Here is a 25,809-nt window from a genome sequence, read left to right as displayed (position 1 = left end):
GAATACGTGAAGAAGGAGATGAAGATGAGAAAGAGAGTGAATGAGAGTGAGTCATTGAAAGTGACAGAGTGAACAAGGACCAGACATAGAGTGAATAAGTGGTGACTGAGTAATTTTAAAAAAGTACAAAATGACCAAGTGTTAAGCACATGTTGCTGTAAACACTGTTGGCACCCTGATGAAGTCTTGCCTGTTCTTCAATGTAGTGCTGCATCATTTTTGTCGCTTTCAACCCAACAAGATCGAATCTGAAACACACCTTTTCCGTTCAAGCTGATGACTCTGCTGGTCGGTGTAGGTGTTTGACTGACAGTTGAGCAAGCTGGTGCGCTGAGACGCAACATAAACTGCAGCTTCCATACCGAGGACAGAGAGACAGTGTTTTCTTAGAAAAGGTATTTACGTAGTCTGCACTGATATGGTGCCTTTTTACCTGCACAGGGTACAAAACACTTTACAATGTCTCCCATTCATCCATTCACTTTCATACCAAATATAGCTCGTATCGGAGGAAACTCCGGGTACAATTCGGCTCGCAGACAGGAGGAACCATACATTGAGCTGCAAATATTATGGTGGATGGGCATCCCACTCTACTGGTACTGGAGAATAAGCAGCACACCATTCAGCATTTAACCTCAAACAGCCTTGTCACCTAAGGTCTGCCACAATAAACGATCATAAATTACTGAAAGGCTAAAAACAAATGTAACACAGTGGATGTTTTACCTGAAGCTACATTTTTTTTTTAACTAATGACAGAGTTTAGCAAAACCAGTCTATTGTGACTTAGAAGAACAAATACAGTAAACACAGTTATAGATCAAATACATTAAATAATTACTTTAAATTGTGGAGCTCATGCTCATCTATTGCATCTAAACAAATTAATAAACACTGTAAACTGTAAACTTACAGAACATACAGTAAACTATTTCAGATTAGATGAGTTGGACACAAAGAAATCAAACGATCTGACCCATTTTTCATTTGAAGCAAGGGTAAAAAAAATTGTTTTCACCGGGCACAATTGGCATATTAACTTTTCAACATACTGTATTGTATTGGTTCTATATTCAGGCTTAAGAAAATCTAGACTGTGATGGAGGTCACTGGTCATTTCAGAGAGAGGGCGTTTCTGTTGGCTGTTCATCAAATGCAGATGTACGTGTGCGTCTCTTCAAGTATTTGGCCTGATCCAATGGCAGGAATCCTTCAGAAAAGGTTCATTTTCCTCTATTGGCAACAACTAGAAGACATTTAAGCGCAAGGTTAAACTCTCCTTCATCAAAGGCCCACGGATGGTAACCAGGGCGGAGTCGCAGAATCACGCCAAGGTTTGGCAATCGGTGGGCCAGGACTGGGTCCCATACAGGGATCCTTTATTGGCACCTTTGACATCAAGTCCATCGACCCTCGGAGAAAGCCCCTGGAAGCTTGTCATTTAGATGGAGATGGTTGAGGGAAGACTGTGAGGTGCACGCTGTCCACGCAGAGGTCTGAGGGTGGGAGGCCGAGGTGACGACACTTCAGAAGACCCACGTGGAAGCTACGGGGAAGAGTCCCAATCCCCGAGCAGAAGCAAGGGTGTCTGACAACCAACTAACTCCTCTGCTGTGTGCTGCCATCGAGACCAGGCAAGAGACCCTTTCCACTGCGGAAACAAGTCTTCAACAGTAAATGACGTGATATCATCGAATAGACACAAAACCTAGGTGAACCCCAATTGCATTGGCTGTGCAAAGATATGCACACTTCTTGTCTACATGATGGGAGTGACTTGGGCCGAGTTCACTGTAGTATTTAGTGAAACTGTCGGAAACAGCTGCTCAACTGCAACACATTTCCACAAATATTGGTGCACCAACTTTATCAAGCCAATAAGTCTTTCAATACTGCCACTGCTGAAATGAAGGAATGTTGCTGACTCATTTAATTATTTTTTGTTTCAGTCCTGATTAGCAGCTTCAGCGTTACCCTCTGTGGTCTGACAATCATCATCCTGCTTCTGTTCGAGATATTAGTTTAGCGTTAGCATACGCTACATTCCGACAACATCTCAAAACTTTGCAATGTTTCACCACACTGGCCATCGCCTTGACTGGCAGCTATTCCTACCCACACGGCAGAGAGATGCAACATTTTTGCAGCTTTTCGAAACATTAAACAGCAACTGGGTACCACAGCAAATCCACAATGTATTTTCTGACAGTTAAATCACATACCCCTTAGCGTCTACATTATGAATTTTGATCAATAAGTTATTAGCGGCAATGCATCAATTAATGATTCATCATTAAAATTGCTTCTGCTATGTTCTATGAGGGTGGATCAAAAGGTAACTAGACTGCCGCTGTTGTGCGCCAACGGTGCACAGCACCCTGACAGGCACAAAGCAGGGGGAAGCAATAACCCCTGCTTCGAAGCAAGTATTCCAAGTTTCACCGCTTTATCAACATCAGCATCTGAGTTACACGCATTTTTGTGACCGCTGGTCTGGGCGTGTCTGCCAATTGAACATGGATCTGAGAGTTGAGCAGACAGAGCACATCAAATCTTGTGTCGCATTTTTGGGGAACGGAAAGCAGCCCCGAGGAGCCAAATCCAGCAAGTAGGGGCGGTGGGGAGCGACGTGACAATGCGTCGACTTACGGGTGCACTGTCATGCTTCTTGCTCACAAGTGTAGAACCCAAGTGCCATCATGCAAATAGTTCAGGTCGTTTGGACTGAATGTTTTCCCTGAGATTTCATGGGAACATCACAGTTGAAGTGAGTGTTAACAGTCTGACCCGGTGGATGAATTCACAATGCTCGACCCTGTGAAGGTCAAAGAAAACCCACCTGGTTGCACCCCTGACCTGATGCACCTTCTTCGGACAGTGACGTTCCGCCCCCTCGGAAACACAAATGTCACTCAAAAAACATCTCCAGCCTTTTGTGTGTCGCTTGCCATTCTTGCCCCCCGCAATGCTTTGACACACAACCAATTTGCATAGCGTAGAAAAGGAAGCTGCAAACTTTAATTTTTTTCAAAAATTATTTTGTTGAATCATGTCTTTATCATCAGACCTTCAATGAAGAGTTCTTTAGTCTGTCAAAAGGTAGAAATGAATGATGGTACTCAGTCTATCACAATGCTGCTGTCTCTATCTCTGTCTCATCTTCTGATTTTTAGAAAATCTCTTTTATTTTGTCTGTCTCTCTTTTTGATCAAGTTGCCTTAAATTTACTGAGGGCTAAGTTACTGGTTCTCTTCTGGTCTAACTGGACCCAGTAGCATTGTGTTCTTAGACCAAATATAATACAACAAAGTCTCATTTAGTTCCCTACGGGGGGGTTCAATTTTTATTCGTCATCAGGACTTGATGCATCCAAGTTCAGAATCATTCAGTTTTGGCACCTTGAAAGACATTACGCTTTTTTAAGTTCTCATTTACAACAACACAACGCAAAACCAAAGAACAAGAAAAATGAGATAAAGAAAGAGAATAAGGCTGTGTGAGAGTTCAAAAGAACCGAGAAAATAAAATGAAATGAAAAGGCAAGATAATATTTTCTTCTGTTAAAAAAATCCTTGATACGTTCTCCAAAGTTTGTATTTTTTTTGTTTCAAGCGTAATGAAGCCCCACCCCAAATTACCCACTCAAAATAAAAATAAAAAATTGAAATAGACATAGTACTGTAACATTAATTTCTACTTTGTCACTCCCACTGCCCTTACATGGTATCATTGTTCAATTGTTCAAAACATAGGTTCCTTAAAAGCAGATCGGATGATTTTGATTAGCATGCATGTAAATTCTTAATTTTTTGGAGTCACTTAGCTTCAGCTCGCTGGTAGCCGTGTTCTCTCACGCACTACTTTGTGTCTTTGGCAGTAGTGACGTTTCATTGTCCACAGTCATCTTCAAGTTTGCAGAGAGACCATCCATTACCCAGAGTTCTCTCTTCTCTCCGCCCCTTTATGGGGCTAAAAGAAAACAAAAAAAGTGAGGTCAACTTTTCATCTCTAGTTGACCCTGAACAAAGATGGCTGCCAGGGTTTCGGCGGAAGGCCAAAAGATATTTTTTTGTTGTTGTTGTAAAAGAATGTGATAATGTGTCTAATACTAACCAATATCAGTTTTTCAAGTAGGCTGAAGCCTTTGCCAGTCAAATGAGCCAGTCACGATGAATCCTTGGTCGTGGTTTAGTTTCCATGACGACTCGATTTAGTTTCACTTGTAAGTTACCTTGTTTTCTTTTTTTTTCTTAATATTTTTTGCTTCAGGGAAGTCAAGTCATGATTTATTAACATATATATTCATATATTTATATATAATCAATACATATATTAACTTATGTGTTTTTTTTCTTGTTTTTTTTTTTCCTTTTTTTGCGGCCTGAATTGCTCCCTGCTAAATTCCCACACCGCAATGGTTCACAGTATTAATGCGAATAAAGAATGAAATCAAGAAGATACAGCAACTAAAGAAAGGAGTGGGGTTTATGGGAGTTTAGGGTGTGTGGGTTGGGGGCTTGTGGTATGGTAGTGCGAGGGCAGGTTCATAGGCAGGGCTGAGGGGCAAACCTTACCCCCTTTTAATCAGACTGAGGAAGAGTAAAAAATATAAAGTTCACCTTTAAACAGGCAGTCTGGCCCAGCCCACCACTCCACGGATCCACAGCCCCGAGACAACCACCACCCCACCCCAGTGTCCCGAAGGCCCTCCTCCCGCCTCATCTTTCCCCGTCCTCCCCCTCAACTCTTTACAAACATGTTCAAAACTTGTTAAACAATGGTTCATGGGAAAATCATGCATGTTTCTTTTTTTATGCATTTTTACTCCGTTTCCTTTTTTAAAACAGAAACTCAGTGATTATCTGAGGTGCTGTGGAGCGCTCAGAACTCCCCCTCTGTCGCTTACCCCTCACTCCTCAATCTATCCATTTTAAGCCCTCTTATCTTCCTCCTTTTGTCTCCTTACACCATGAGCTGTCTTTTGCTGCTTCCCCCCAAAGTTCCTCTGGTTTTTGTTAGTGTCTGTGTCAGTTTCATACAGGTGTGGTGCGCCGGTTAGCGGTGTTGCTGTGACCGCCTGAGTCTTTCAGGTCCTTCTGGATGCAGTTGTGGACCTGCAGGAAGTTGTGGTCCCTCTCTGTGGAGTTATAGGTGGCTGTCGGGGTGCCCGTTTGGCCCTTGGGCAGCGTGTACATGGACAGCTCAGTGGACGGCAGCGTCCCGAAGGCCTTCAGGCCCACTGGCGATGCTTCACGAGAGTGGGAGGGATCCGTAGAGCGGGACGAAGAGCGTGAGCGGGGTCGATAGCGGTAGCGGTAACTCGGTATGCGTGTGATGGCCGCTCCTTGGAGGTAGTCGGCGGCTCGGGCCCCCACACGTAGCTCCCGATGGCGGTCGATGAACATGTGCACCGCCAGTACGCCCACCATTTCGGCCATGATGAAGGACAGGGCACCAAAGTAGAAGGACCAGCCGTAGGAGTAGCTGTTCTTCTTGGAGTCACTCTTGGAAGGATCCCCAGCATTGGCTGATATGTACACAATTATTCCTATGATGTTGCTCAGACCTGGGATAGGGAAAGAGGGAGGCAGATTAGATCAGAACTAAAATACAGTCAAACTCAAATAAGTCCACATATTCAGCAACCACAGCCTGCTGTGAATCTGGTACAGGAACAATTCTAGTGAGGCCCTATGAGTTTAGTATGTTTTGGGGCTTCATTTCATTTTGTCATTTACAGGAAGTGTCAAAGTCAGCATGGACTGTATTAACTAAGGCTGATATGAGCAGCGGCCAATCCAAGTTGACTATACCAGTCTGTATGACTTTGCAATACCGAACAGTCGTGGCAACATGTGTACACAGGTACGGTAACCCTCGGGGAAAAATATGTCATGCAGTCCCTACCCACAATGCTTCACACAACTTTGGCATAAAGTACTCGGGCGACTTTATAATGCATTTTAGGAAGGTATATGTTTCCATTGACCTTATATTGTTATCAGTTAGTTTTGTAACATACTGTCTAAAGCCAGAGAAGGCAGCATTAGAGACCATGCATCTAGATGTTTCCTGGAGGCAGCAGGTACCAGTGCAAACCCAATACCCATCAACGTACCATACGAATATTTGTTTGTTCTCTTTTTTGACAGTAGTTAGCTACCACATTAACACAATCCTAAACTTAATCCTTTTTATTAATCTAACACCTTCTGCCACCACTGAATCATTGTAAAGCATTGTAAACTGCAGTCTATTCACAATGTAAATTAAATCAAAACTTTTGTGACAGTGTTGATTAAAAGATAGATAGATAGATAGATAGATAGATAGATAGATAGATAGATAGATAGATAGATAGATAGATAGATAGATAGATAGATAGATAGATAGATAGATAGATAGATAGATAGATAGATAGATAGATAGATAGATAGATAGATAGATAGATAGATAGATAGATAGATAGATAGATAGATAGATAGATAGATAGATAGATAGATAGATAGATACTTTAATATTCCCACACGGGAATTTTTTTTTCCGCTACAGCAGCATTATAAATACAGGTAAAGCAATACAAATAACAGAGTAAAAAATATTAAATATGAAAATGAACAATATATACAATAAAATAGAATAATATTAAATTAAACTAACTAAACAATAGTGCAAGGATTTAAGCAAACAAACAACCAACGGTATTATTGTTGTGTGATGGATTTTGCCAGAGGTGAGTTATTGTACAGTCTGGTAGCAGTGGGTAGGAATGATCTCCTGCATCGGTCCTTGTGACAGCAGAGCTGGAGGAGTCTTTTGTAGAAAGTGCTCCTCTGTCCCTGCAGCAGGTGGAGAGGGTGGTCCGGATTATCCAATATGGATAATAGTTTGTTCAGCGTCCTCCTCTCCACCACCTTTTCCAGACTGTCCAGTTCGCAGCCAATGATGGAGCCGGCCTTCTTCACCAGTTTGTTAAGTCTGTTGGTGTCACCGGCTCCAATGCTGCTCCCCCAGCAGACCCCAGCGAGGTACAAAGCACTGACCACAACAGACTGGTAGAACATCTCCAACATCTTGCTGCACACATTGAAGGATCGAAGTTTCCTCAGAAAAAAGAGTCGACTCATCACCTTCTTGTAGACAGCGTTGATGTTGGTCTTCCAGTTCAGTCTGTTGTCATGGAGACACCAGGTACTTGTACTCCTCCACCATGTCCACCTCCTCATGGTGTCAGTGGTGGAAGAACCCTTTGATGTTGAGGGCTCTGTGTCCATGCAGCTTACCAGGGGGGTCAGAGGGGGGAGGGGGGAAGGCAGCGGAGGTGTTTGGGAGGTGTGGTGTGTGGAGGAGACCATTAAGGGCTGTGAACTAAACCTGTTGAAGAAACAGTTTAGCTCATTGGCCCTCTCCATGGAGCCCCCTGGTTGTCTCTCTCTCCCCTTGAACCCAGTAATCTCCTTCATACCGGTCCACACCTCCCTTACGTTGTTCTGTTGGAGTTTGGCCTCCAGCTTCCTCCTGTAGGAGTCCTTGCACTCTCTCAGCTTCTCCTTCAGGTGGCGCTGCACTCTCCTGAGCTCCTCCCTGTCCCCAGACCTGAAGGCTGCTTTCTTCTTATTAAGAAGAACTTTCAGGTCACCGGTGATCCACGGCTTGTTGTTGGGGAAGCAGTGTACAGTCCGGGATGGTACGGTGGAGTGTTCACAGAATTTGATGTATTCTGTGATACAGTCCATCATGCTCTTGATGTCCTCCCCATGTGGTCCACACAGCACGTCCCAGTCCGTGGACTCAAAGCAGTCCTGCAGGGCATCTTTAGCCTCCTGTGTCCAACTCCTCACAGTCCTGGTGGTTACAGGCTGCCTCTGTACCAGAGGAACATACTTTGGTGTCAGCAGGACCAGGTTGTGATCAGACCTACCGGGGTGGAGGGGGGGGCAGTAGCACTGTAAGCATCCATGGCATTATCATACAGAAGATCCAGGGTTTTATTGTTCCATGTGGGGCAGTTAACATACTGGTGAAAAGTTGGCAGTACTTTATCCAGACTGGTTAAAGTCTCCAGTAACTGCCAAAAATGCACCGGGATGCTTAGTCTGCAGTTTAGACACAGTGGAGTGGATGGTGTCCACTGCTGCCTCAGCATCAGCTGATGGAGGAACGTTCACTCGCGGTACTCCCTCTGGGTCTTAATCAGCGCGCCGAGCGATTGCCCAAGGACCTCACGTTCCCCATTAAAATCGCCAGTACCGATGGTTTGAATTTCCTTCTCTTCGCCTTCAGCTTAGCTCCAGCTCTGCAACCCCGACGTCTTCTCCGCAGCTCGTCCGGGATTTCAGGCCTCGCTCCGGGCAGCAGCAGCAGTGGTTTACTCAGCTCGATCAGCTGATCGCGAGAGTAAAGGCGCCCTCAGTACACTGTGCGTGGCTCTCCGTTACAAAGAGGGAAACAACTAACAGAAAAGCCACCAGAAAAAAGGAAAAAAAGTTACGGTCCATTGTCTGACCGTCACTTAACAAACGTGAAAGAAAGAGAAACAACTCAGAAGAGAGGGGGAAAAACAAAAAATACTTAAAACAAAAACACATCTGGGGAGCTGCTGCAACGGGCTGCCACTAGCACGGTGACATCTTAGCATCACAAGAAGCTCTGGGAGATAAAGATGACTAATGATGATTTGTCATTATTTTGACTCTTTATAGACAACTGCTTCACTTCAATAATAAGTCACAGCATACAGGCAATATAGCCCTTTGGGATGACATCTACAGTGATTTTAAGGCTTTTCATAATTAAGATGCTTTTACATTTTGTATGCATGTACTTCATTTTCCATTTGTTTATGTTTCATTTGCTGTTGTTGTCCACCAAGACAAGTAGCCAAATAAGTGTCCTTCACAAAGAAGATGAAGACAGCTGATCAATAAGGATAAAAAAAAGAACTAAATGTGCTTCAAATGAATTAATAACTTATTATAGACCTATCTGTGTCAGCAGCGTTAATGTGAGTAGGATTTGTTGCAGTTAACAGACCACATGTACCCATTTCAGCAGCGGTGGCTATTGACAGCCAGCTCTTTCTATCACTCATGTCTCCTTATTTTTGCTCAATCACTTCTGTTTCCTCTTTATCTGTTTCACCCTCCTCAGACGTTCTTGCCCACCTCTGTGAATCTTCCTCATTTGTCTCACATTTTTCTCTCCATTTCCCTTTTCTTTTTTCCTCCCTTTGTTTTGATCTTCCAGTTTTCTTATCACACATCAGCACTCTGGCTATGTGTAGCCAGCAATAGACATGGACAGAGAGACAAAAGGACAAATATGCAAATAAACAGCGAAAAACAATCCTGTAAAATGTCATAGAGACCCAGGCTGAGGGGTGAGGACTGAGAGGGCCTGATTGAGATGGATCAGAGCAAAAGAGTATCAGGGACACCTTATTTTTAGAGTGTAATCCCAGTGGCCTCCTCTTAGCCTAGCAACAGGGCGAGAGAGACAGACACAGACAGTGAGACAGAGAGAGAGAAACAGAGAGAACTGCATCTCTCACTTCTGACTTGGAGGGGAACTAGTTATCTAGTGCAGCACAGTAGGCCATGGCCTAGAACCATAGTACATGCATGCACACACAAAAAACACAAAAGTGCTGTGGCAAAATGGCAACCTGCACTATCTTCGTCTCCCTAGCTTCATCCTGAGGCGAGTGTTGTAGGCTACACACGCGTCAAACGCTGCGCGACACATCACCCGGTGGTCATTGAGCACCGTCACAGCTTTACCCTCCTCCTTAATGGTTTCATCTCCAGGTTTGTCATTGCCTGTTTCAGCAGTATTAATACTGCTCTGCGACTGTGACTTTCTGCACCTCTTTCTGCTCTCAGCCCTCAGCGTATCCTCTTTTAAATTTTGATTTATACACCGGTGATTAACAATGTTCGGACCATAGAAACAGAATCAGAGGTCACTCATTACTAGTTGGACGGTTAAGGCATTCAATGTGCCTTCAGACAGGCTGGAATTGGGAGAGTTTCCATTTTGAGAACATCCCACTTTCAAGTTGAGAGTTTCAAAAACAGGCAACATGGCAGTAGGCAAAGAAATGTGTTTTACTTCTGCTGTCAGAAGAAAGAAAAGTAACAAACAACCTCATCATCATCCATATAAAAATAATACAGGGATGAAATGGAGCTCAGAACGTCTACATGTTTCCTTGAGATATTCCCACTTATACAGATGTTTAGATGTGTTTTACCACTCGGACATTGTAACTTTCCCAGTTGCTCGTAAACGCACCATCAGTTGTTAATCAGTCAAATCTTTTTCATTGTCCTGAGCTTTGTTTATTTGTGTATTCTAACATTCGATATAGTTTAATTGCTATTTTTTATTGACTAATATTCGGTTTGCATTCATCAGGTGGCCAAAAGTACCACCAAGTAAATGCTAACGTTGCCCCCATCACCTGGATGTGCAAATTAGCCACTGGTTGATAACATGTTAGCTGCCTCAACATCATACATTTTGTGTTTAGAGCTTGAAGTTTTGCCCCGAAGTCTAATTTTGTATTAGTTTCCATCCATTACTTTGACAGAGGTGAAACAAATGATGTTACTTGACTTTCTTGAAATACCCTCTGTTATCATCCCTCCCCTGCCCTCTTTCATTGGTCCTTTTATTCATTCACACTGATCCTGTATTTCCTCTTCCTTCTATTTCCTCCTTTCCTTTTACTTCCTCCGACTTCTTCCTCAGTCATCTCTCACTTTTGCCCCCATCTGCCCACCCACTTTAAATCTGACATTTCCTGGTTCGTCTGTCATCCTCCTTCCCCTCCATCCTCCCCTCACTCTTCCTTTTTCATTTTCCCCTCCTTCCCTTCATACCTGCGGAGACGAAGAGGATGCCGGAGCTGAGGATGATGTTGTGGCGTGACTTGTAGAACTCGCTGGCGGCGATGCACAGCCCCCCCATGAAGAGCAGGATCACACTCAGGATGGGGAAGATACTGGAGGCTCGTACAGCGCCTGGACACACACGCATCAAGGCAAAAATAGTTGTCATAATTGTCCCCAACGGACACTTGCTAAAGATATGATTATGAGTACAAATGGTGTGACGACGGGAATGACTAAATTATAGCTGACATGGATGGAACACCTTTAAGCTGCTGGTAAGAAATTCATGAAGCATTGATAGCAAACATATTAAAACGTAGCTTTATTTGAGGAAGCCAGTGATTTCAGGTGGTACCTGAAGGACATGAGAAATAACTTGGCCTGTAAACAGCTTGTTACAATCACCAGACAGCATAACAGGAAGTGTTTTTTTTTTTTTTAAACCATGTCTCTACCAGCATATTCTGATGGTACCATTTAAAAAAAAAAAGTATAAAACATTATACTGAACACCACTTAAGGGCAGGAAGTCAAGCTACCTTTTTTGTGTATTTGAAAAAGGATTGACGGCATTAATGGCCAAAACTAAGCAACCAAGGAAACAAGGTGTCTTAGGATACTGTATAGTGAGCATCATATTAAACTGTACTTTGACTTTTTATCTTCTTTTTTTTTAATAATCATCATTATTATTATGTGTTTACCTAAACAAACCTTTTTTCCTCCCACCTCTCCCCTCCGCCTCCTTTTCTATCCACATTGAGGATCTCTACTCCAATGGGCAGCACATCTGCCTCCGTCCATCAGACCCCTCTCCATCGCTCCATCGCTCCATCTCTCTAAGTATCTGAGTCTCGGACTCTCTCTGTCCTGCTTCTCACCCCTGATATCAGTCTGTCCATCAGCTATCGGTCTGTTTGCCCTCTGTGTGGCTGATTTGCTGATTGGCCTCAGGCTTGTCACGCCGCTGCTGTGGTCATGGAGCTCGATCCGGCCTCTGAGGCGACCAATGTCACATTCCTGAATATTTGGTGGTTTTTCAAGCTGAAACAGTTTCCTGCATAATTCTGCAGCTCTGGTACATGACATCATAATTATTAAAGCTTGGGTTGGTAATTAATGTGTCATTATATCCTTACACACGGAGTGTTGTGACACACTAGAGCCACACCTTTGTTGTGAAATACAACTCTATCGTGACATGTTGGCTGTCAGTTCAGTTGATATCTGATTGAGTAAATAATGTTTGTTCATGTTCAGTTGAAGAAAGAGTGAAGCATAATGATTGGAGTGAAATAATTTCCAAAAATGAGACACTATACTCAGTTGTTTGCTGATATTTGGTATCATCACTGAAAAGAAGCACATGAAGTAATTCTGGTTGAACTTGAACTACTGTACTTGTGAAATCATTTCACTTGTGGTAAATTACAAAGTCATCCTACCCAAATAAATGAAAACAAAATCAGAATTAGACTGAATAATGGAGTTATAATATACCAGGCACTGCCCCTAAAATGACTGTTGAATAAACAAAGTGCATGTCATGTCCTTGGTTTTGTTTCTGTAACTCTCCATCTTTGTTTTACCTCCTTCTCTGCTTTTACCCCCCCTGTTCAACCGTGTGTCTTTCCCTCTCTCCGTTCCTCTGTGCTGCGATGGTTTCATTCACTGAAGCAGATCAAATATTAAGGTGACCTCAGAGTTGGCACTGTGCCAAGATTCCCCCTCCTCCATCCTATTCGTTTTAACCTCATCTCCTCTTCTTCATTGACAAGTGCCGTCAGAGCAAATTGTCTTCAAGGTGGAAAAGCGCCTCATACCAGGAACATACTGTACGTACACACATCTTTTTTTTTTCAAGAGTAAGCACAAATGCCTCCTGCCACACACTCACACCTGTGATTGATCTCTCAGTAGAGGTGAGCACTCTGCCGGATGATACTCTGTCACACTGAAAGACATACACAGAGCACATAATATATGGAAGCTTTGTGTTTTCTGATCAACATTTTATTGACTGTTGGCTACTGTTGGCCCATCCACGGTAGTTGCTGCTGTTGCACATACAGTTTACAATGACATCAGTGTCCGTAGTCCCATTTATAACAATGCGTCCTGGATTTCAGAGGAAAGTAAGACATAATCAGGCTTCTTGTTTTTACCCAGTGACTGATTTAGTCTGACTGAACTGACAGCTGTCGCCGGCAGATTGTAACAGTTGACGCTAGACAGCCGTATTGTAACATTAGCTGCACGAGATTGTGGAAAACTCTACGTCTGGCTTTGACTTTTCAAATTTTCCAGTTGACTTGTATGAAAATAAAGACCCCCTCCAAAGGGCCTTATGCGGCTGTGGCTGATATCATGCTAAGTCAGTGCCATAACTAGGTGAATAATGACATTAGAGAGACAGAGCATTAGTGGGTATTATGGATAGGTGTAGTGTTGCTGGAGCGCAAGAGAGGAAGTCAAATGTTTACAGTTCTTTTGATTCAGTTGGAATTCATTTCTATTTTTTAAGTGCTTGAAGGTCCAATCATCTGTAAAGCATAAGTTGTGCAAGAGAGCCAATTAAAACAAATCACATATTTAAAGTTGTCATATTGAAGTTTAAAGTGTGTTGATTTATTTACGATGTCAATTCGAAGCCTTATTTTGATCTGCTACTGTTTTCTCTGTTTAAGTTACTGAATTATGCATTAAAATCACTTCCTGTGTTTCTTTCAACTTAAAAGCCCTCTTGCATTTCCACAGACAGAAACTGTATATTTCTTAATCCAAACTTTAAAGGAGTAAACCAGAACAACAATGGCCTGATCATATTGTTGATATTACTGAAATCAAGCAGCAATCATGTACATTATTAACTGTGTATGAACTTGCCGGTGTAGGAACAGCGGTTACACAACCTCAGAAACAGCAACAACTTAATTGTGCATGTGTATGTGTGTGCGCGTGTGCGTGCGCCCGTCACAGGCGGCTCCGGATCAAATAGCCCTTCACCCCTGATGTCATGGATATAGAAGAAGTTACAATAACGTAAGCACTCCGGCTGTGGCTCTGCAACATTTTCCAAGTATCTATTTTATGCCACCTAAATGTTGTTTGTTTCATCGTGTAACTTCTATTATCAAGTGCTGCTTATAGGGACTCATTTACTCTGACAGTGAACAGGGATAGAAAACCAAACTGAATGAGAAACACACAATGAGAGATTGCACTGAGTTGCAGAACAGAGACGAGCTGGGTGAGGATGTGAGATTCCAACAAAGACAGACACAAATACAGGACGATACATAAAAGGCAACTGCGATGGAAAGCTGACATTGACAAAATAGAAGGAGAACAGAGGGATGAATAGGGAAACAAATGGAAAGAAGAAAAGAATGCAGGGAGAAACCGAAATGAGAGCAGAAGAGGAAAAAGAAGACAATACAAGAGGAGAAGCGTGAAGACTGCAGGCCTTCACTTCTCTGTGAAGCTACTTCGCCTCCAGCGATCTCTGTCTCTCCCTCTCTCTCTTTCCCTCTCTGCACTTGCGCTTTAAGCAGAAGGCAAGGAGTTTAAAAGAAAGAATTTTTTTAAATGCGCTGGCCTCCAGGCGCACCCTGCCACCAAGCACATCATGGCACAGAGACGGAGAGAGTTGAGAATGAATGAGTTTCAGTGGCAGCAGCGGGAGGAGACATCTACAGTGGATTTTTTAGTTTCTTTGTCAAGCATGCTGGAGGCTGCCGTGGGGATTGAAACTGAGTCTTCCCGGTTGTGGATTGATCTTTGTTTACAATCGATCTTTGTTGAGGCCACCCTGCCTCATCATACTGTACCAAACAATCACACCGAGCATCTCACTAAGTCAAACTTTTCAGATACAGTATCTGTGCCATTGTTATGGCAAAAATAAATCCATCACCACCATAGCATCTGATTGGTATTTGATCTGAATCTTTGTCCGTGTAGGCTGCAGTTTCCTTCAGTCTAAATAAAAACATTATAGTTATGTTAGTGATGAGAGATTTAAAGGTACCCTGTGGAGTTTCTGACCTCTAGTGGTGCTATGGAGCCCAAAGTGAGTCTGTGTTTTTGTTTGTTCTTGGTAATGTGCATAAGGATCCACATGATCAATATATGAATGATAAAAAATATATTAGTGCAACAGTTTGTTCACCTGTTATACAGTGTTGTGGTGGAAGGTAATGATTTCGTAAAATGTTCTTTAGCTGAATTAGTCTGTTTGGAAAATGAGATCGACTTTCTCTTTGAATGGATTGGATGAGTTGTCTACGGTGGAGAGCAGTTTGTTCAGTGACCTGCTGCTCCTCACTGACTCAAACGTATCCAGGTTTTGCCTAATGGTATTTCTGGCCTTGTAAATGAGTTTATTGACCCTGCTGATATTTCTGTCCCTGATGCTGCTCCCCCCGAAGACTACAACACAGTAGACAGTGCTCCAGATCTCCATCATCTTGTTGCGTGTAGTGATAATTTGCTAGCGACATCCAATGACTTTGAAGCAGTTCAACATTCTCATGGTTTTTGTTACGCAACAAACCAGTGGTGTAATGTAGGAACGTAATGATAGTTCATATTTATACTTAATAATACTCCACTATGTTTCCTGACATATACTATTTCTTGTATAAATAGTATATACAGTATACTATGTTCCAAAACACATTACTTCATTACAACACAATAAAATCAATAGAAATTTAATGGCCTGATTATACAGACTGCACACAAGCTGGTCTGGTGATTCGTTTGAGCGAGTTGCGACTACTATAACTGAATACCAATAATCCAAATTTTCAGCAGTAGTCTCAGCGGCTCCAGTTCAGCAGGTGCAGTGTTGTTTTAAAAGAATAAACTTCTTATTTATCAAAATTCGGATCACTTGCTTCTTTTAATAACAATGTTTAAAAACAAAAACAAAATATTTAAAAATGATGATGAAAAAAAAAGTCATCAATGCATTTCCATCACTGATGGGTTACGCTTGTTTGGGATGAGCAGACAAAGCAGTCATTAACTTAAATTAGAGTATGAGGCTGACATTGCACAGGTGAGCAGTCAATTGATATTCATGGCATTCATTTTGATTTGCCTTGTTGAGGAGACTGGAACGGGGCCGGACTCGGTTTAATTTCTCACTAAGAATTCATTGCAGTTAAGTTCAACACACATTAAACGAAATGGCATTACTTGACCTTTCCAACAATTCATTTTAAATTTGCATCGCATTATATTACAGCTACAATGTGAAGCTCCGCTTTCGTCTCCATACGCATTCGACCAACTTCTGTGTGAATCAATCATAAACTCATTATATGGAACACATATCCCAAGAAAGACACAAGCTTTGTAATGATAGTCACAGGTTTTTACATACTGAAGTGATTAAGTTATAAGACAGATCAAGCATCTGCGAAATGATGTCTTTACTAGTTTCTCCACCCATTTCCACACTGCTGCCCGTTAGTCAATAAGTAACAGAACAGCAGAACTTCCCCTTTCTGATGATACGACTTGTTTCCCCGTGACAAACATATGGCCGACTTAAGATTTCAGTGATTAAAAAACAATTCCATTTTCCATTTAATTGCTACATCACAGAAGATCTCACTGTTATGGTTCCGATATTGCCAGATTATATACAATCTCTCCAACATAGTAGTCAAAAGATACGACTGCTGTTTTTGTATGGTCAGATACATGTAAAAATACAACAATTTCAATTGCAGTGGGATGGAGCTCATAATTAGACGAAGGGGGGTGTTACACTCTGGTCAGGTCACCTGTCTGCTGATTATCAGCATGTAAGTGCTTTTGTAATATTGTTTCTATGTTTCCCTCTTGGATCGTGCAAGATTATTTGTTTACTGGTGCATCTTTAAATTAGCAGAGCACACGGAAGGCCTTATATTACTATTGTTCAAGGAAGAAACAGTTATTGAAAGGAGAGTGATGACACTGTTACTGTAATATACTTCTACAATTGATGCTCAATGTAACGAATTATCAGCTGTGTGACGTTTCATCTGAAAAATCAGAACCTGCAACAAGCTGTTTCTTTCTTCTGTTACGCAAAACCGTGACACTGTGTCATTCCTACATCCACAGAGTCAATATGTACTGTGCACTACTGTATGTTTATGATATACACACACACACACACACACACACACACACACACACACACACACACACACACACACACACACACACACACACACACACACACACACACACACAAAAACCAACACTCTCAAACCTCCACGTTTTCTTTCTCTCTCTTACACTTCCACCTTCCCTTCATTTCTTCTGTTGCTTGGTTGGCTCTGCTGCAGTGGTGTGTGTTTATATGTGTGTCTCCGGCTGACTTATGGTTTCATTAGCTGCGGCAGAGGAGAGCCTTGTAATTGTGGCTGAATTATAGAGGCGGGGGTGGACACCACCATGGGAGCTCCCTGAGTTCGCACACACACACACACACACACACACACACACACACACACACACACACACACACACACACACACACACACACACACACACACACACACACACACACACACACACACACACACACACACACACTAGCTCAACAAGCTACAAAGTGAACATACTCATCGATCAGCCAACCACCTACTCACTCGCTCACTCGCCAAAGTGGGGTGTTTCCCATACACACTGTACACTTCCACTGCAGGAACAATCTGCTCGCTCTCTCTGTCTCCCACACACACACACACACACACACACACACACACACACACACACACACACACACACACACACACACACACACACACACACACACACACACACACACACACACACACACACACACACATCTAACATCTAACACACACACTTTGCCCACGTGGGAGAGCCCAGCAGCAAATAACATGTGGCAGTGGGAACTCAGCAAAACAGCTACAGGGGAATAACTATCCCTGTGTGTGTTTGAGTGTGTGTGTGTGTGTGTGTGTGTGTGTGTGTGTGTGTGTGTGTGTGTGTGTGTGTGTGTGTGTGTGTGTGTGTGTGTGTGTGTGTGTGTGTGTGTGTGTGTGTGTGTGTGTGTGTGTGTGTGTATGTCCATGCAAGGCTGAGAAACATGTTCACAGGTAGAATCATTTTTTTTGAAAAGAAACTGATATTCTTCAACTGAAATTAGAAGAAAATGAACACACACACACACACACACACACACACACACACACACACACACACACACACACACACACACACACACACACACACACACACACACACACACACACACACACACACACACACACACACACACACACACACACACACACACACACCCCTCCCCCAGTTGTGTGTTTGGATGTGCCTGTGTGAGTGTTTGTGTGTGTTTTCGTATGAATAGTGCACACGGAGGAGCCTGCGCAGCCTGCCAGTTATTATCATACCGTATTACTCATGTAAATCGTGATATGCCTCCATGTCACAACTCGGCTTCCAAAAATAGCTGCGGTGACATCAGTGATTCACATGACGTCATCGGTGGGTGACGTCACGTGTCTCCTAACATCCCGATCCGAAGTATTAGCATTATGTACGAGCATCCAGCTTTCTAATTATAGCAACAGATTGCGCACTGCTTCAGTGTATTCAGAGAAAACCAGGACTCTGTGTACGTGTGTGTGTGTGTGTGTGTGTGTGTGTGTGTGTGTGTGTGTGTGTGTGTGTGTGTGTGTGTGTGTGTGTGTGTGTGTGTGTGTGTGTGTGTGTGTGTGTTGTTTTTCCAACCTTGTAAGGACCAAGTTTTGGACCTAATGATTTGAGGATATTTTTCTGAAGTAAAATATTTTCGGTATTTTATCTGTTCCTAATTATGTTTAGTGGTTTATTCGGCTTTGATGAGAACAAAAATTATAATTTTAGTAAAAAGTTACAGGTGTGAAATAACTAAATACAACTAAAGAGATGCTCAACTTTACTTTTGAGGCTCATATTTGTATGTACTTTGAATTTATCTTCAACTGCATCTCAGAAGAAAATAACCTTTTACTTAGTAACATTTATTCACTCGATTTGTTTGTTTTGTATATTAAGATTGAACCAACAAAAATGTAATTCGTTTATAAAACATGATATGAGTTCGTAAAGGGCTGTGACTCACAAGTACACAGTACCGGCACTGCAACATTTCACTCTTTGATGTACCATGACTTTTTTTGCACACCATAACTTCTTAAAAACTGCCTGTAGTCCTTTCTCCCTTCTTCAGACTGCCTGCATTTATCTGCCAGTGGTTAGTCTAAATAATGTTACTTTAACCTTACAATACTGTTGGCCTGGCTCCAACAGGCCACAAAGTCAACACAAACAGAGTCAGACAACAACACAGCAAAGTCTACACAACCAGTACTAAATGCAGTTCAGGAGCAGCTAACTAATATCAGCACCACTGTTAATGCTTATAATGTTAGCATCAGCAAAAACAATTCAGTTCAACACCGGGATATTTCTGCCATTTATCTGTAAGTACGTGAACATCTTATTCATTATGAACAACAGTGTTGTTTGTCCTCCCAAAACAATATGTTGGCTGATGCTCCCAACAAATTAAATCAGATAATGCAATGTAACTTTTTTCTGTTTCTTATGACAATAATCTGGACATTGTCTGGAGAAAACAGCTGAAGTCACCATTGGTCAGAAGAATGCTTCACAACTGATTGATTGGCTGCAAGTCTGTTTCAAGTTAAAATCCCTGATTTCAAATTGAAAGCCTTTCGAGCCTTTCATACACGTTCCATCCATGTAGCTTCTGGGGTTTGACCGAGTTTTTTTACTTGAATTATTGTCCACTTGATTAAATACATGTATGTTGCAAACATGAGCAAAATATACTGGTATCTTTTATTCTTTGTAGACATTCAGATGTAATGCTGATACTGGCCCATACAAATGCCAACATGCAAATAAAGTACTAACACTTGTTAAATGATCTCTTTAGGCACTATATATATAATATGACATATTTTGCTGACAAACATTTTTGACTTGTGTAGTCTTCCTCTGTTTTTGATGGATGAGCATTACAGGTAGTTCTGAAATGTTCTTCAGTGGTTTTTCTCAACTTTGTGTACTCTGGGTCTGGACTTCTAAATATACCAGGCATTTTGACTATTGGAAATTTGGCTCATCTTTTAAGCGATAAAGTGCAGGGCACCCTAACCCCGAACCGTCTGTTCCTCCGTTTCATGTTTCAGTTTGGCATGTACGGAAAGTGCTGAAGGCAGCGAGTGTGTATGAGAGCTCTGCTTTTATCAGTATCAGTTGAGTCGAGTCGGGTAGGTTATATGGGTTTTGTATGAAGGAGAGCAGTGCACCCATACAGCTATGGTAACACCCGAGGGGAGAACATATATCAGTAAGTCTCCACCAGCCTAACTCAAAGCAGGCTAAACTTTCTCACAGCAAGTTTTTACTCAGTTGAGTAAATAGCAGTAAAAACACGGTCTTATTCAAAAGTTTTCTGTGGAATTTTCTTGTAAAATTTTTTTTTTAACTTTCTTATTATCATACATTGTGTGTCCGTGGCATCTGTAGTGGTCAAAAGCTGCACTGGGGAATTAAACAGGGTTAATGCCATGAACATATGACTCATTTACCAGTGGTTAGATTTGAGTTTAAGCAGTGATTGTGGTGGTTGGAATGAAATACGAGAGAATCATTTTTTAGTGAGGGTTCTCGCAAGCATAGAAGTATAAACACAAATGTGCGTGGGTCTGTGTGTGTGTGTGTGTGTGTGTGTGTGTGTGTGTGTGTGTGTGTGTGTGTGTGTGTGTGTGTGTGTGTGTGTGTGTGTGTGTGTGTGTGTGTAACACTGTGCCTTGTTCAAGCCAGTTAGGGCCAGTGCTGAGCTGTTCGCTATATCTAATCCCATTCATCGGCCCCATGCATGACACAGCACACATAGACACTTCACACACTCGCACACACTCACACCCTGTGTGTTATGTACTTCACACCCTTTCTCATTTACCATTTACAACTCTGCAAGCACACAGCTGCGATAGTAGCTAAACAAATTTTTTTTTTTATACTTCACATGATTTAAATTAAGCTCCCAATACACATAGTTCAAATGTGATCCAATTCAAAATACGCTCTTTGACATATACAGGGACACAAAACACTCTGTCTTATTCCATTTCTGGAAATAAATAAATATTCTTATTTACTCTTGTTTGTGGGAACAGGGAATCTACATGAACAGATCATGGTGATGCCAAGGGACATATTGTCACCTAAATAATATGATGAACAACTACAAACTCAGGGTTCAAGGACAACAGGAGGTCAAGTGCAATAATAGCACACAGTGCAAGAGATATGATGGACTGTAGGCTATACATCAAAAATGTTTTACGTAGGACATCCCAGAGTCTCAGAGGTGAATGGCACGTCCTTGTCTAATTTTGTCCTTCTGACTTTAGTTGCAGCCCCAGTTTGTGATTTTGTCTGATGCAGAATTTTTAACTAAGTCCTTTAAAATTCAGCTTGACACTGCCAAATGCTCCACTGGCGAGCAATGTAAGACAGTGATTGTGCTGTGAGATTATCCTCATGGTTCCAAAATGTTGCATTCAATCCAAAATGGGCCTGGAGAGAACCTAACCAAACCCCTTATGTTCAAGTTTAAATGTTCAAAAAGGAGAGACCCGAATCAAAAGAGAAAATCTAAAAGAAAATTTGACCCGACACTCAAAATGCAGTCGACTCAAAGAGAGGAACCGGACTTCTGCAGTGACAGTTCTGCTCTGTGATTTAGATGAGAACACCAGCAAGGTAAAGCATGGGCTCTGTCCTCTATATTATGCTGTGGTGAAGGATTGGGGTGGTGGCTCCGTCCTCTCTCTCTCTGTGGCTGATAGTACAACTGCTGCAGGACGAAGGCTGGCTGCTCGCTCTTACATAACCACATGTACAAATTCACCCAGGGAGAGGAGGGCTGGGGGGAGCTGGGAGAGGGGGCAGCTCAGAGAGCAAAAGACTGAGGCAGAGAGATCGAAAGGGCCCTCGGGGAAAGAAAGAGAGAGAGTGTAAAGAATCCGAAATGAATGATGACTTCCATCCTCGATTCAATATTAGTCTAGTGCTGTTTCAGTCGTTCCAAGTGTTCTAAATGATAGCAGTGTTCATAAATTGTGACATTTCTGTCTGTCTCTACTAGAAATGAGTTACAGTCATTTTCATCTGTGGATTCTTTCCACCAAAACTGAACATCTGCTGCACTTCGTTATTCTCTCTTTTCAGTTCATCCCCAGACTAATAACGCAAACCAGAGACAACTGCTCCACTGCCCTGTTTTCAGACCCATCCCAGTCAGCGATGTCGCAGCAGGTGTTGTCCATTGAAGTTCATTTTATCCTGTGTAGTGCAGGTTACAGTTGAAGACAACTGATGCAGCACTTGTGAGGTATCACGATGCCTCGACAAAAGAAGAGTATGTCAAGACTTCTTTGCTGTCTCCCGCCTTGTTTGACAGTTTCTACATCGTGTTCTGTGGTGTTGGTCCTTATCAGCACAAAGCACTCTTCAGGGCAGTTAACATGGGAGAGCAAGAGGAATGACCATTTGATGTCGTTAAAATGCACTTGTAAACATTTAACTATCAATCTTGGGTCAAAAACGTTGTTAGCCTGGCTGCGGCAATCGTCGCTCACATCGTTAGTGTTTTTTCGCTGTGATAACAGTCTGGGAACTCGGGCTCGTATTTACGTTTGCGCGGCCACTCTGAAGGACGGATCAATCAACAACCTGTGTTGGTGGTTAACCGCGTTTGTTCTGACCCTCCTTCACTGTGATTTGGTTGACTGGTGACAGTGATGGGCACAGCGCTAACATTTTTCAACTCTCGGTGACAGGAAAAAAACAGAATTTTTCACCGCTTAGCGCAGAATAAACGCTCAGCACCTTGTCAAGCTGCTGGCGTTCATTAAAAACAATAAAAACAATACGCTGTGCTCAGGAAAAAAACGCATTGGTGGACACAAGCTTCAGCTAGTTTCAGCGGAGGCTGAGTGTCAGCCAACTTCGGCGCATGCTGAATGGTCAAAATGAACCCGAGGTCTACGTCCAGTAGGATGGAAAGACAGCAAATGATTCCTCATGGAACGTGACCAGACTCATATTCACACAGTTAAATTGGGTCTGGTTCGAATTTTTTACTGTTAATCACCCATGTGGGTGTGACTCTCTCTCCCCACGCACTTTATGTGTATCGCAACCTGGTATCACAACAAAGCATGTACTACACCCGTCAGTCCACTACAGGATACCGTGTCTGGGTATCATGTTTTTCCCAGGCATGAAAAGTATGGTGCCTTTGGTTTGGACACCAAAAACCACATGGTTAGGTTTCAGAAAAGACAAAGCTTTGGTTTCACAGTGACACTTGGCAGTTTGCTGATTAGAGTTAGGACAAGATCCTGATTTGGGTTAAAATAAGTGATTTTACATAAGTATCGTTCCTGAATGTGTTTTGTATGTTAAATATGTAATATCAGTAATTTTCTTACATTACCTAAAATGAATTGTCTTTTGTATTAATACGGTTACATATTTAAACCCTGGTCTTCTGTGTGGAAGTTCTGTGTATCCCACACAATCTTTACCATTTCTTTTTAATGGGCCGGTCATTCATGTGTGTTCTTTTCACGCCTAGATGCAGCAAAACGTGACACTGACACGGTTCCTTCTAGTGGGCTGACAGGTGTATTACACACTTAAGCACAATACTGGTCTGTATATTGCACACCCACACACTCTCCTTCCTTTGACTGTGGAGAAAGAAGTAGGAAGCACTGGTAAACAAAGTATTTTGTAGATTAGGCATGAGGACTGCCAAAAGCAAACGCTTGCATCAGTGATTAGGTCTCCTGTCCTGTATGATTCAGGGTGGATTTCCTTGTAATAATTCTGCGGTTTGAGGATGGACATTATTGTTCTGAGGATATCAAGAACCTGTTAGTCAACAAATACTGAGAGCTACTGTTTCCATGAGTTTCCATGGCAATCTTTATTATACCATATTCCTGAGAGTAAAAACAATGATTTCATTTCAAAGTGGCAGCCGTTGCCTGGGAGTAGTAGAAGCGGCATTTGAGGCTTTGGTTTTTGAAAAGCAATGGTCTCCCATATCTTGGCTACTGGATAACAAGGCACCCATTCAGTCCAGTCGAGCTGCTCTATCGTGAGCTGTACTGAGAAGCTTCCAGGTGAGATTGTGTACGACAATATGAATTTGAAGCAGAGTAATAGAGGAAAAAAAAACATCCTGCCTCCATAAACAAATGTTGCATCATTTCCATGTCAGAATGTGTCATCATCCACACTTTGCATTGTTATTGAAGTAATTTAGCTGACACTGTTAGTCAGAGGGACTTGCAGTGAGTGCTACAGTAGAATGGGCTTTGATAACCATATCACTGAAGATTACAGGAAACCAAAAGCGAAGAGTGCAAGAGTCAGTGTGTTAGCGCATCTATAATAATTAAATCCCGCAATCTATAAAATGATGCTCAGAAGACAAACAGAAGAGGAACAGCGTGCAAAACGATCGCTGTCACATACAATTAGGGACTTGATGCAGCAATGTTTCTTAGATGTGGAATACAGGCTGTACTCAGCTTTCCAACAACTCCACTTAAAACAGACTTTATTGGCTGAATATCTAATTTAAAGGTTAGTTACTCAGCCAATAAATACCTACTTCTCTAGGAGGAACAACTGGTTTCTTTATGTAATTAAGCCCATATTCTACACTTTCCTTACTATCAATGAATCCCATGAAAAAGGTATACGATAAAAAAGAGGATAAAGTATTGCCTTTCTTTCTTTCTTCCTTTCTTTCTTTCTTTCTTTCTTTCTTTCTTTCTTTCTTTCTTTCTTTCTTTCTTTCTTTCTTTCTTTCTTTCTTTCTTTCTTAGTTATTATTTCAATTTATACTGCAGTCCAAGTGATGTGGGGGTGTTTACCTGGACAGAAACACAAATACACGCATGTACATACATAAATTGGGTTTGCTATTTTTAATTTGAGCTGTTAATTGTGTACAATATTCATAACAGTTTATTTCTTTCTTTCTCACGCAGGTTCTTTTAAAGGCATGTGTAAACAGGATGAAGAATGTTTTTTCATTTCTGACAAGTACTTTTTGTGAAACTGAAGCTTATTCATTTATGCTATACAAAAACATCTCATTCACTCAGTGTGACAGGGTTCAGCCTCGGCCCTCAGATAACAAAAAACATGATGTAGTCGTAGGTAGAGTGATGGTGAACGTTTGTGTGCTTGTCTCCCAGAAGTGCAGATTGGTGGCTAAAATATATTTACAAGTAGAAAAAGGTACCAACAAACAACAAAAATGTTTGCAAAAAAAAAAAAATTCCAAACCAAAAAGTTACAGAAGTCAACGGTGCCTCAACAAAGTAGCTGTTATCTTGTTTGTAACTTGGCCCACACTGACCCTCCATCCTCAGGAGGCTCCTTTAAATGTAATAAGCCCCTCCCATCAAGCTGATTGATTATAATAATACATACAATAAAGCAAATATCTTAACCCAGAGGTTATGATTTGTCTGCTTACTGCAAAAAACAAAACTGAAAACAAATCCATTTTCCCTTCACTGAGCCCAACAAATACCTCTCAGACAAACCTGTCTTTATGATTAACAATTGTATTTTGAATAAATTGTGACCGTCGCATACTGATGATGTCACAAAACGGTGCACCGGCATATTAAACAGCTGATTGGCCTCTGCCTCAGTTTGAATGGGAAGCCCCGGGAACAGGCTGAGAGGAAAGCCGACTGACAGTAGGTGACCAGCGGTGTAAAGTTATGCTCCAACTACCAAGTGTGCA

The 25,809-nt window shown here is 42.0% G+C and overlaps 1 protein-coding gene across 1 annotated transcript in view; it reads right to left on the bottom strand.

Moving 5' to 3' along the window:
• Positions 1-3,318: 3,318 nt before the first annotated feature.
• Positions 3,319-25,809, bottom strand: part of LOC138615758 (voltage-dependent calcium channel gamma-2 subunit-like) — a 70,076-nt gene continuing 47,585 nt past the window's right edge. The window contains exons 3-4 of the mRNA XM_069689565.1: positions 10,887-11,027; positions 3,319-5,569 (exon numbers count right to left, since the gene is read on the bottom strand). Coding sequence (XP_069545666.1) covers positions 5,037-5,569; positions 10,887-11,027 — 674 coding nt within the window. The 3' untranslated portion in view covers positions 3,319-5,036. The remainder of the gene's footprint in view (positions 5,570-10,886; positions 11,028-25,809) is intronic.

This window comes from Brachyistius frenatus, unplaced genomic scaffold (assembly GCF_029030835.1).
Source record: "Brachyistius frenatus isolate BFR_SWC_R1_liver_20210118 unplaced genomic scaffold, ASM2903083v1 Contig_7, whole genome shotgun sequence".
Classification (NCBI taxonomy): domain Eukaryota; kingdom Metazoa; phylum Chordata; class Actinopteri; family Embiotocidae; genus Brachyistius; species Brachyistius frenatus.
This window is presented reverse-complemented; position numbering and strand designations above follow the sequence as displayed.